The following is a 12,146-nucleotide window of genomic DNA, read 5'->3' as shown; positions in this document are numbered from 1 at the left end:
ATTTCCATGGCATATATAATCGACATTTATCTTCAGCAGTGATAGGAATAAATATGTCTTCATCTTGATTGGTTATAATACTCTCATCCTCTAAGTCAAAAGAGTGTCTAATACACTGTTGGATATGAGGAGTTGTTGATTGATGTTTATTGGAGATTAAGGCTTGAAGGAAGGAAGTTGGAGGATTGGTGTGAATCTTATCATCGATTTGCATAGTTCCAATATCGGGTGGTTCTGTTAGTTCTTTGGTAGAGGGACTTGGTGGTATATGATTATTCATAGCTAGTGAGTTTGTTAGTGGTTTTTGTATATGAGATATGAAGAAAGGAAGAAGGCTAAGCTGTGTAGTTGTGTTAGAGAGAGAAGCTCTTACATCTTTCTAGATCCTGTCTCTTTTCTTTTTCAACTATGTTCACCCACGATTAGAGAAGAGAAAAACAATACTTTCTCTGCAGGGTATTTTATATGATATTATTTCTTTTTAGAAATTTTTTAAAGTACTATTTTTTATATTTGAAAATATTTATATATACCATAAATTGAACTACACATTTCACCTTTGAGATGACATGATTTTTGTACTCGTGCAAATATCATTGCATATTCAAAATCTCATACGTTTTTATAATATTGTTTTCTTTTCAAAGGAGTACAAAAAGAAAGAAGAAAACTTGCCCTTCCATAGTGGAAAGTGTAAGATTTTCTTACGTTAATTTATTGGTGGCCCAATAGGTTTAAGGCCCATAATTGATATTTAATTAATGATTAAATCTCATCCGTCCGATCGGTTACTTGATGGACGTACCAGATTAAATAAGAACCTCTATAAATTGGTCCTCTCCCCACCCATTAGGGTTACCATATTTTCTATTCTCTCTTCCATCACTAAAGTCGGCAGTAACGAAAGCTAGGGTAAAAGGTAAGAAACCAATTTCAATTAACGCTTCCGCTTCATGATGATGGCTTATGATTCAGGTATGTTTTCTGTAACGATTTTGTGCAAGATTATCATGTTCAAGATCCTGGTGTAACTTAAATTTATGCTTACATATGGTATCAGAGCCTGAGATTTGAATTGATAATCTTTGATAAAGAATGTAATGCTAAACACATATATGTAATATGTGTGCCACCTTATGGATTACTGTAGCCATGGAAAAAAATTAATACGCACAGTTATTTTCTGTTTTTGTATTTTATGTCCGTCTTCGGACTTCACGTTCTTTGTCCAATTAATAACACAACACTATACTAAGAATTAAAATTCTAGTCTTTGTTGGTTTGGTGTTGAAGTGCCGAAATATGTTTATTTATATCTTTATCCTTTTCAAATGTGATGTAAGATTGAATGTAGTTATGTTGATTAAAATTACGAAAACTGCTGATGATGGTTACTATTTTTAAGCAATTTGGGGCCATGATCTTTATAAATTAAATAAAAGGAGATTTGATGTTAAATCCCTATACTGCCTATTTGCTTAATGTTACTGCCGATGGCATTGTCTGTTTGATCTCCTTTAGAGTTTCAGTACCATTTAAGGATTAAATATTAAGTGTTTGATCCCCATTAGAGTTTCACTGCCATCTAAGGATTAAATATTAGATATTTAACGTTATTAGCAGAAAGTGCTTAATTAATGTATCTTTTGAAATTATGTAGTTTGTTAGTCACCAAAGTGATCAAACTACATTGTTTAAAATATTCACATGCATAAAATTTCCTGATGCTTATTTTATGTGTGCATTTATGTTTATATAGTTCTTTAGTCACCAAAGTGGCCAAACTAGTATGTTCATAAAAAGTTTGCATACATAAAATTATATTTTATCTATGAAATTAATGAAATGCCTATGATTGAAAATAAATGGATAAATTAATTTTCACTATTGCTAGAACTTAAGGATTTACCCAAAGGTGAATCAATTATTCTATGAATAGTGAATATGATGAGGTAAATTAATATTCTTAGTCAAATATATATTGTCTGTCCAAAGATAGCATATATATTTGATTAAAAATATTTAATTACCTATTAAAGACTAAAGGGCACTTAAATTATGATAGTGTGTCATAGTATTTACCCAAAGGAGAATTGCGATATGCTTTAACTGTTTTGTTGAATCCATATTGATTTGTGAGCATGTATTATCTATTTTGCAGCTATTCCTTTTCATTCGCTTGCTTCATCTGTTACTGTGTTCAACGGATTGAACTTCTCTAAATGGCTTGAACAAGTCCAGTTCCACTTAGGTGTGATGGATCTTAACTTGGCTCTGCTGAATGATAAGCCCGCTGCCATTACTAATTCGAGCAGTGCGGATGAGAAGTCTTTCCATAAAGCGTGGGAACACTCTAGCATGCTAAGCATTATGTTTATGCGAATGAATATTGCCAGCAATATTAAGAGTACTATTCCACAAACAGAAAGTGCCAGGGAATACCTGAAGTTTGTGGCAGAACATTTTCGTTCTGCAGATAAGTCTCTTGTTGGTATACTAGTGGCTGAACTCACGACCATGAAGTTTGATGGGTCGCGTAGTATGCAAAACCATATCATCGAGATGACTAATATTGCAGCAAGACTTCAAACCTTGGGGATGAAAGTGGATGACTTCTTCCTGGTTTAGTTTATTCTGAACTCGTTACCTCCTGAGTATGGCCATTTTCAAATTAACTATAACACTATTAAGGATAAGTGGAATGTTAGTGAATTGTCCAGTATGCTTACTCAGGAGGAGTCAAGACTTAAGAAACAAGGGAGTCATTCAATTAACCTCATGGGTTAAGGAGCTGGTAAAAGGACTTAAAGTGAAGGCCAACAAGTTCAAGAAGAAGAAAGCACCTACTAAAGCTCAACAGGATGCTAACAAGGAACATAAGGCAGATACGTGTCGTTTCTATAACAAGGAAGGACACTATCAGAAAGATTGCCTAAAATGTAAAGGTTGGTTCGAAAAGAAAGGTACAATTAGTGCTTTTGTATGTTTCAAATCAAATTTAGTAGAAGTTCTTAATAATACTTGGTGGCTTGATTCTGGTGCAACTGCTCATGTATCTACTACGTTGCAGGTATTCCTTACGATCCAAACTACAAATACAAATAAGGATTTCTTATTCATGGGAAATCGTATGAAGGCCCCAATTGAAGGCATAGGGACTTATCGTTTGATCATGGATACTAGACGTCACCTTGATCTATTACAGACTCTTTATGTACCTTCAGTTTCTAGGAATTTGATTTCTCTTTCAAGACTTGATGTTTATGGATTTGATTTAAAGTTTGGAAATGGATGTTTCAATTTATATAAGAATGTTATTTTTATGATTCTGGCTTTCTCAGTGATGGTTTGTATAAATTGAAACTCGATATTGGTTTTTTTGAATCCCTTTTTACTGTTCAACATAATGTTGGAATTAAACGTAGTTCACTAGATGAAAGTTCTACTTACTTGTGGCATAGACGTTTGGGTCATATATCCAAAGAAAGGTTAGAAAGATTATTAAAGAATGAGATTCTTCCGAATCTAAATTTTACTGATCTTACTATATGTTTGGATTGCATTAAGGGAAATCAAACCAATCATAGTAAGAAAGGTGCCACAAGAAGCACCCAACTTCTTAAAATTATACACACTGATATTTGTGGACCCTTTGATGTTCCATCTTTTGGTGGAGAGAAATATTTTATCACTTTTATCGATGATTTTTCACATTATGGATACATCTATTTGCTGAAAGAAAAATCTCAAGCAGCAAATACTCTCAAGGTGTTTGTTAATGAGGTTGAAAGACAATTAGATAAAAATGTAAAAATTATTAGGTCAGATAGAGGTGGTGAATATTATGGAAAATATAATGAGTTAGGACAATATCCAGGTCCATTTGCAAAGTTCCTCGAGGAACATGGCATATGTGCACAGTATACTATGCCAGGAACACCTCAACAAAATGGTGTTGCAGAAAGGAGTAATCGAATACTTATGGATACGGTTAGGAGTATGATGAGTAATTCCTCATTACCCAAATCATTATGGATGTATGCTCTTAAAACTGCTATATATTTATTAAACAGGGTTCCTAGTAAGGCAGTTCCAAAGACCCCTTTTGAACTGTGGACAGGAAGAAAACCTAGTTTAAGGCACCTGCATGTTTGGGGTTGCCCAGTGGAAGCTAGAGTTTATAATCAACAAGAAAAGAAATTAGATTCTCGAACAGTAAGTGGTTACTTTATTGGTTACCCAGAGAAATATAAAGGGTATGTGTTTTACTGTCGAAACCATAGTTCGAGTATTGTTGAAACCGGTAATGCAAGATTCATTGAGAATGGTAAAGTTAGTGGGAGTGTTGGAAAGCGAAGTGTGAAAATAAAAGAGGTGAGGGTAATATTTTTTTACCCACGAATGTGCCTACTTCCACACAAATACCAAATATTGTTCCAGTTGTTGAAGAACACTTTGACAACACCGAGCAATATTTGGATGAAACACTTCATGAAGAAACTAACTCACAAATATCTGACACAGATGAACCACAAGAAATGCCATTAAGAAAATCTCAAAGAATTAGAAAATTGGCTATTTCGGATGATTACGTGATTTATTTGCAAGAGTTAGATTTTGACATTGGTCTTAATAAGGATCTGGATTCATTTTTACAAGCCATAGAAAGTAATGAGTCTGACAAATCGATTGATGCCATGAAGGAAGAGTTAAAATCCATGGAATACAATAAAGTCTGGGATCTTGTTGAACTGCCAGAAAGTTCTAATAGAATCGGGTATAGATGGGTCTTTAAGACCAAATGCGAGTAAAATGGCAATATTGAGCGATACAAAGCCAGACTTGTTGCCAAGGGTTATACTCAGAAAGGAGGCATTGATTTTAAAGAGACCTTTCGCCGGTCTTAAAGAAAGACTCGTTAAGAATTATTATGGCTTTTATGGCTCATTATGATTTAGAGTTACACCAAATGGATGTGAAAATTGTCTTTCTTAATGGAGATCTCAAGGAGGAAGTGTATATGGACCAACCAGAGGTTTTCGAAACTAAAGGAAAAGGTCAAATGGTGTGTAAACTGAAGAAGTCAATATATGGACTTAAACAAGCTTCACGACAATGGTATATAAAGTTAAATGATAACATAACATCTTTTGGATTTTATATACCAAAAGATCAGTGGGAGCAAGTTTATATTTTTAGTCCTATATGTTGATGTTATTCTACTTGCTGCTAATGATTTAGGCATATTGCGTGAGACTAAAAATTTTCTCTCTAAGAATTTTGAAATGAAAGATATGGGTGAGGCATCCTATGTGATAGGAATAGAAATATTTCGTGATAGATCACAAAGATTATTGGGATTGTCTCAGAAAGGCTATATCGAAAGAGTTCTAGAGAGATTTAACATGAACAATTGTTCTGCAGGAATTGTTCCAATTCAAAAAGGGGACAAATTTAGTGTCATGCAATGCCCTAAAAATAATGTAGACCGAAAAGAAATGGGATCAATTCCTTACTCTTCTATTGTTGGTAGTCTGATGTATGCTTAGACTTGCACAAGATCATATATTAGTTTTGCGGTCGAAATATTGGGAAGATATCAGAGTAACCCAGGAATTGATCATTGGAAAGCTGCAAAGAAAGTTTTGAGGTACCTGAAAGGAACGAAGGATTACATGCTCATGTATAGGAGATCCAAGCATTTGGAAGTTTTTGGATACTCGGATTCAGATTTCGCTAGATGTATTGATACTAGAAAATCCACGTTTGGTTATTTGTTCCAATTAGCTGAAGGAGCAATATCATGAAAGAGTGGCAAACAGTCTATCATTGCTACATCCACGATGGAAGCAGAATTTGTGGCATGTTTTGAAGCCACAATTCATGCATTATGGCTGCGAAACTTTGTTTCACGACTTGGGGTTGTCGACACCATTACCAAGCCGCTGAAAATTTATTGTGATAATTCTGCAGCAGTATTCTTCTCCAAGAACGATAAATACTCCAAAGGTGCCAAACATATGGAATTAAAGTACTTTACCGTCAAGGAGGAATTTCAGAAACAAAGAGTGTCACTTGAGCATATTAGAACTAATCTGATGATTACAGATCCGTTAACGAAAGGTTTACAGCCAAAGATATTTAAAGAACATGTACATAGAATGGGTCTTGGCTGCATTTATGATTGATGTATTTATGATGTTTTGACACTCTGAGCTCATTTATGTGTTTCTGATGTACATTAGTGATTTCCTGTTTCTCATTGTGGTGTACACATTATTGTTTTGAGATATTACAGGATAAGTCTCAATGAGACATTACTGTGGACCATAATATTTTATAGCTTATGGACCTGATACGATGAGTTGCTAATGTTGTAGTATATGGAAGGGAGTATTTAGATGAATTATATATAACCGCCATAACTCACATTTAGTAGTTTATCGTATTATGGTATTTATGATGGACATTATAGAAGAGATTTGTTTATGCGCAACTAATGTTCCTATATTAAATATTAATATTATGTGATTATTGGGCCAAGTAGGAGAATGTAAGATTTTCTTACGTTAATTTATTGGTGGCCCAATAGGTTTAAGACCCATAATTGATATTTAATTAATGATCAAATCTCACCCGTCCGATCGGTTACTTGATAGACGTACCAGATTAAATAATAACCTCTATAAATTGATCATCTCCCCACCCATTAGGGTTACCGTATTTTCTATTCTCTCTTCCATCACTAAAGTCGACGGTAACGAAAGCTAGGACAAGGGGTAAGAAACCAATTTCAATTAACGTTTTCGCTTCACAATAATGGCTTATGATTCAGGTATGTTTTCTGTAATGATTTTGTGTAAAATTATTATGTTCAAGATCCTAGTGTAAATTAAATTTATGCTTACAGAAAGTAGCAGCAAAGAGAACACAACGGCAGGTGCTGGCAACTGGAACTCCCACAGGCTTAAAAAAGAGGGCATAAGATGGCCCTTTCAATCGCATGCACCACATTTGGACACTGCTACGTATTAAACTTCCAAACATTGCCTATATATCATGTAACAAAGTATCTCGTTGGATTAGGTAATGACTAAAGAACAGTACATTCATTTTAATTGAATGTACGATTGCTTTTGTGAGCTTACAGTTAGAACAATGACAAGAAGTTCAAAGTTAAGCTTAAGCCTCCACGCACTGAGATTCTTTTCCATAAGTAAAGCAAATACTGCAGATTGGATCGTCCCAAACAAGGTGTAAAGACACGTTATATTCATCACCTGTGGGTGCTTCTTGCTACTTCCCGCCTGAAAAAAAACAACAATTTCATTCAATGTAGGTTCTATTTGAGAGAGAAAACGAAGAGGAAGAGAAAAAGGTTTAAGTTATATAGACCGTAGTTTCATGTTATATCAAGTTAGATGTTACTATCACTTTAACTAGGTTATTAGTTGTCGTTCGTTATAGAGATTCGTTTGCAATTACCTTATAAATGATCTGACTGTATAGATATTCTTTAAACGATTAGTTAATAGAACTTAAACCCGAAAAGAAAAAGAACAGAAAAGAATAATAAAGGAAACCTGAATAATGCTCCATATGGTAAGAGCAAATGAAGCAGCAGCAACCAAGAACCCAATTCTCATGTGTTGAAGTGAAGACGAGGAGCTGCGGTCTTGCTAGTTGAAGGAAAGAAGGAGAATACTTGTTGAGCAGTGGACCTTTGTAGAAAGTCATTGATAATATTCCCACTATTGATATTAAGGTGCCAACTACTCTTACTTGACTTCCCTGCCTCTTCCTGTCGATTCTTATTTTCCTAACAATGGTTATATGCTTCTTTAGAATACTAATAATCATAATTAGTTCCAAAACTGTCAAATGTGAACCTATTTCCTTTTTGGTCCGTTCCATAAAAAATAAACCCTTTCTAAATTTGGAAATAATTTAGCTTAAACTTACAATTCTACCCTTAATGAGAAGCTTTTATAACCACACAAATAATTTGGACCTCTTTTTAATTTATTTAGGACTACAAATTTCAAAAATCTTCATTTTTTCTTAAATTTCGTACCCAGTCAAACAGATTCACGTAAATTAAAATGGAGGGAGTACTAGTTAAAATAACACACATGTAATTTTCACACTTTTACGTTTTTGGCGGGTCAATTCCAAGATAGTGGTTGGAAAATCTACTTCCTTAAATTGTTATTGGTAGGAACTGTGTACTTCGCAAATAACATTTCATAACAATTCCATTCACTTTATCAGTTCCGTATTTACTACCACTACCAATTACACGTACGCAAAATCGTGTAACTGTAAGAAATCACTTCCTCTTTAATACTACTCCTCATCAATGGCGGAGTTAAAAAATTAGTCAAGGTGATTCAACTTTTATAAATAAATTATATCAAGCTTATGCTTCAAATCAAGAGGATTTAATCCTTGTATTTATCATACATTTTTTTATTTTTGCCTTGTAATATACATATTGTAATATAATTTAAATTTCTGAGCTAGGGATATCATATGAAACCCCTTGCTTCAATGTGACTCCACCACAGCTCCTGGTATTTTCCCCCTTCTAGTTGTAAGAAATTGAAGTGGTTGAGAGCGTACATTTTTATTTATTTAATTTTGTTTTCAACACGTCCCCTTACGTATGGGCCTAACTTTTTTTCATGGCCATACACGTAAAAATTCTTTTCCATATAGGCGGCGATGAGATCTCAAAGGTAGGATCTTTGTTTCTTTGATACCATATTGAAGTGTATGATCATCTCATCTAAATGTTTAAACTGTTAGAGAGAACACGTAATTTATTTACTTAATATGGTCAGTTGTGGTTATGTTAACTCAGGAGCGTCTCACCAACAAGGGTTGTGCTGGAGTGGTAAGTACTCCTTCATCCTTAACCAGGGGTCTCGGGTTCGAGCCCCTGGATATGGTGTCGCCTTTGTTAGAGAGCGCTTTACCCCCCAATGTGAGACTTTTTAGCGCGAATTTAGATTTAGTCGGACCCCAATGTAGGTACCGAACACCGAATGAAAAACCAAAACAATTAAATACTCAGGAGTGTCTCCACATTACACCAGGTTAATTTAGCCATAAGAAAGAATTTTATATTTGATTAATTGATTGGCCGTTCTGTTATAGTACAATGGCAATAGACAGTATAAAATAATGCAAGAAATGCAATTCTATTGTCTTCAAACGGAAGTACGTACGTAAGCAGAAGAATGAAGAGAAAGACTATTTTAAAGTTAAACGTCACGAAGGGTGGACCAGACTATTTTAAAGTTAAACGTCACGAAGGGTGGACCACGACAAATTTTATTTTGTGTCTCATACAATTTATTAGGCAAACTTTTTGTCTCACAATTTTCTGATCCCAAATTTTTATGAATCCAGAAGTGTAAAATTGGGGTCCACAAATTTGTAAGACAAAAAAGAGGCTCATACAACTAGTTTCAGTTGTATGAGATACGAAATAAAACTTCTCGTGGACCAGGGTTTTGGACGCCTTGTCAGCTTTGGACGGACTGCTCGTGTCAGATTGTCCTTAGAGGCTGGCAGTCCATATGCTAATATAGCTATTGGGATATATACTATTAACCATGAGTTTGGTTTAGATATAGTATTTATTATGAAATAATTATTTATTTAATTTTAATAAAATTTTAAATAAATCATATATTAGTCAGTGTCCTTTACTTATATAGTAGATGATTTAGTGTATAGAGTTTAGCTTATATACGGAAGATTAAATCATCGGTTCTTATAAGTATAAAGTTTGAGTTCACAATCTAATGATGGAATTGGATAAACCATCAGGAATGATTATAGCACAAAATTAAATATAATTTATCTTGATTATGGGATGATTTAATTCCAACTTCTTGTGCTAGTACATTTTGTATGAAATGAACGAACCAAGTAGAGATAAGTATTTTATACTGACTGAATAAAATAAACTCTCTAGCCATTAAATGAACTTATACTCTTAATCTTGATATAATTATTATTAGCTGTGTACATTATTATTATTATTTTGATTTATTAAAACGCGAGATTCTTTCGTGGGTCAATATGCCTGATAAATTGGATAATAATAATGTACATTGGCGAAGTAATAGTTAGTTGATGGAATCTATGTCTCGGTTTAGAGATTGATGATACACCTTTATGAAAGCTTATAAGTTTTCATGTGTAAACCCGGCTGGTGAATTTTATATCTGACACATGAAATAAGTTAAGCGGAAGTCTAAAGGAAATAGTCAATAAATTAAATCGTTAGTAATTTAATAATTGATTAGTATCTGATTCTTAACATGAGGAGTTAAATAAGATTTAATGGATGAATTTCGAAATTGAATAAGGAGTGCAATTACGAATTTTAGTGGAATAATTCGTAATTAATTATGGTAGATATTAATTTCGAAAATGAGGGGTTGGTCTGATGGTAAGCAACCTCCACTTCTAACCAACAGGTTGTGAGTTCGAGTCTCCCCAAGAGCAAGGTGGGAAGTTCTTGGAGGGAAGGATGTCGGGTTGTTGTTGATTAATTTCGAAAATGAGAAATTAATTCCATAAATGGAGTGGTGTTAATTAAATTCGGTGGTCCCTATTGTGCCTAAATAATAGGAAATAAAGGAATCCCTTTTCTGGTGGAAAAAAAATCCACGGGTTTTGGAAAAGGATTTTTAACCCTTAAAACCTGTGCTATAAATACATAAGGTTTTCCACCTATAGGGAGTAGTCATGGTGGCCGAAATTTTCAGCCTATTTTTCTAGAAATTTCGCCCACACGAAATTACTATTTCTAGATATTATTTGGGTAACACAGTAGAAGACCGTGGAACGTTCGAGGATCAAGTTTGTGCGGGTGATGGAGATTCCGTTGAGAAGTTATGGAACTGAAGGCTCACGTGATAGAAGAGATATGTTCACGCTTCAAGAGGTAACCCGTGAAACCCCATATACACTAATTGTCTAGATTATATGTGATTTTTATACTAAAATTGCTTCCGCTACACGTAATAATCCATCATCAATAGCATCGTATCAAGGGTTCATGACGTACCTCATTTCAACCATTCCTTTTTTGGTTTTACTTTTCTTTTGCACAAACGCGTTGAATCGATGGACATACAGTCGCCCATTCTGTCCAAATTGAATCGTGTTAGTCTATTACATCGTTGAGTTGAACCGAATGTTGAATTTTTTTACTTGATTAATTACACTAAACACTTTTATAATACGACTCACTTTTAAATGTGGGTTGATTACTTAAATGATCAATCAATTAAGGGTAATTGTCTATGACAGTCACTTTTCTTTAGGGGTGGTTCGATTTGGTCGATTTTTGATTAAAACCAAAACCAAACCAATTTAATCGGTTTTTAAAATTTTAAAATCAAAACCAAACCAAATTAAATACAAACCATCGGTTTGATTGTTGCTGGTTTGGTTCGATTTGGTTCGATTTTTTGATTCTTAGTAAGCTAATGATAAGTCGATAATAGTAAAACAACGCTAGACAACAATCTGAAAATAATTTGCTAAATTTATGCTTTTTTATATATTTCTTTCAGAACTGAAAGTTTATTTACCTATTTATATGAAAAGAATGAACAAAAAACAAACTAAAAGTTTGTTTTCTCAAGCTTTAGTCATTGTTGTCTTGCAATTTGAATTTGCTTTCTTTACTCCTGTGGTGGTTTTTTTTAACTATTATGTTAGGCAAAAGTATGTGCGGAGGGTTAGAGAATTATAGTCTCTTAATGAAAAGAAAATTGGTCGAGTCCTATTGTTTTGGGCTTAGGCAATCTTTTAAGATATAAAAGGATAAACCAAAATTCAAAATAACAATTAAAATGCATAAAATATTTAAAATTATTTACAAAAAAATTATATTATATATAAATAATTATTAAATTTTGTATATAATTAGTCGGTTTTGTTCGGTTTATTTTTCAGTTTTTTAAAATAGAACCAAAACCAAACCAAATATTATCGGTTTTTAAAATTTAAAACCAAAACCAATACAAATCAAGAAAAAAATTGGTTTACTTAATCGGTTTGGTTCGGTTTTCCGTCAAACCGTGAACACCCCTACTTTTCTTTATTTTGAACAAAAATCA

The 12,146-nt window shown here is 33.6% G+C and overlaps 2 protein-coding genes across 2 annotated transcripts; one reads left to right on the top strand and one right to left on the bottom strand.

Annotated features, from left to right (window-relative positions):
• Positions 1-959: 959 nt before the first annotated feature.
• On the top strand, positions 960-2,628 carry LOC107827436 (uncharacterized). The gene is made up of 2 exons (XM_016654582.1): positions 960-975; positions 2,162-2,628. Exons 1-2 carry the CDS (start codon positions 960-962, stop codon positions 2,626-2,628), a joined length of 483 nt encoding a protein of 160 aa, XP_016510068.1.
• A 4,041-nt stretch (positions 2,629-6,669) lies between these two features.
• LOC142170356 (WAT1-related protein At1g60050-like) lies at positions 6,670-7,646 on the bottom strand. Its single transcript, XM_075232249.1, has 4 exons — positions 7,584-7,646; positions 7,149-7,307; positions 6,909-7,050; positions 6,670-6,767 (listed from the first exon to the last, which is right to left on the bottom strand). The coding sequence occupies exons 1-4, from the start codon at positions 7,644-7,646 to the stop codon at positions 6,670-6,672; spliced, it is 462 nt and encodes a 153-aa protein (XP_075088350.1).
• Between the last annotated feature and the right edge of the window lie 4,500 nt (positions 7,647-12,146).

Source organism: Nicotiana tabacum, chromosome 16, assembly GCF_000715075.1.
Source record: "Nicotiana tabacum cultivar K326 chromosome 16, ASM71507v2, whole genome shotgun sequence".
Lineage (NCBI taxonomy): Eukaryota > Viridiplantae > Streptophyta > Magnoliopsida > Solanales > Solanaceae > Nicotiana > Nicotiana tabacum.
Note: the sequence above shows the minus strand (reverse complement) of the source record. Positions and strands in the feature narration are given on the sequence as shown.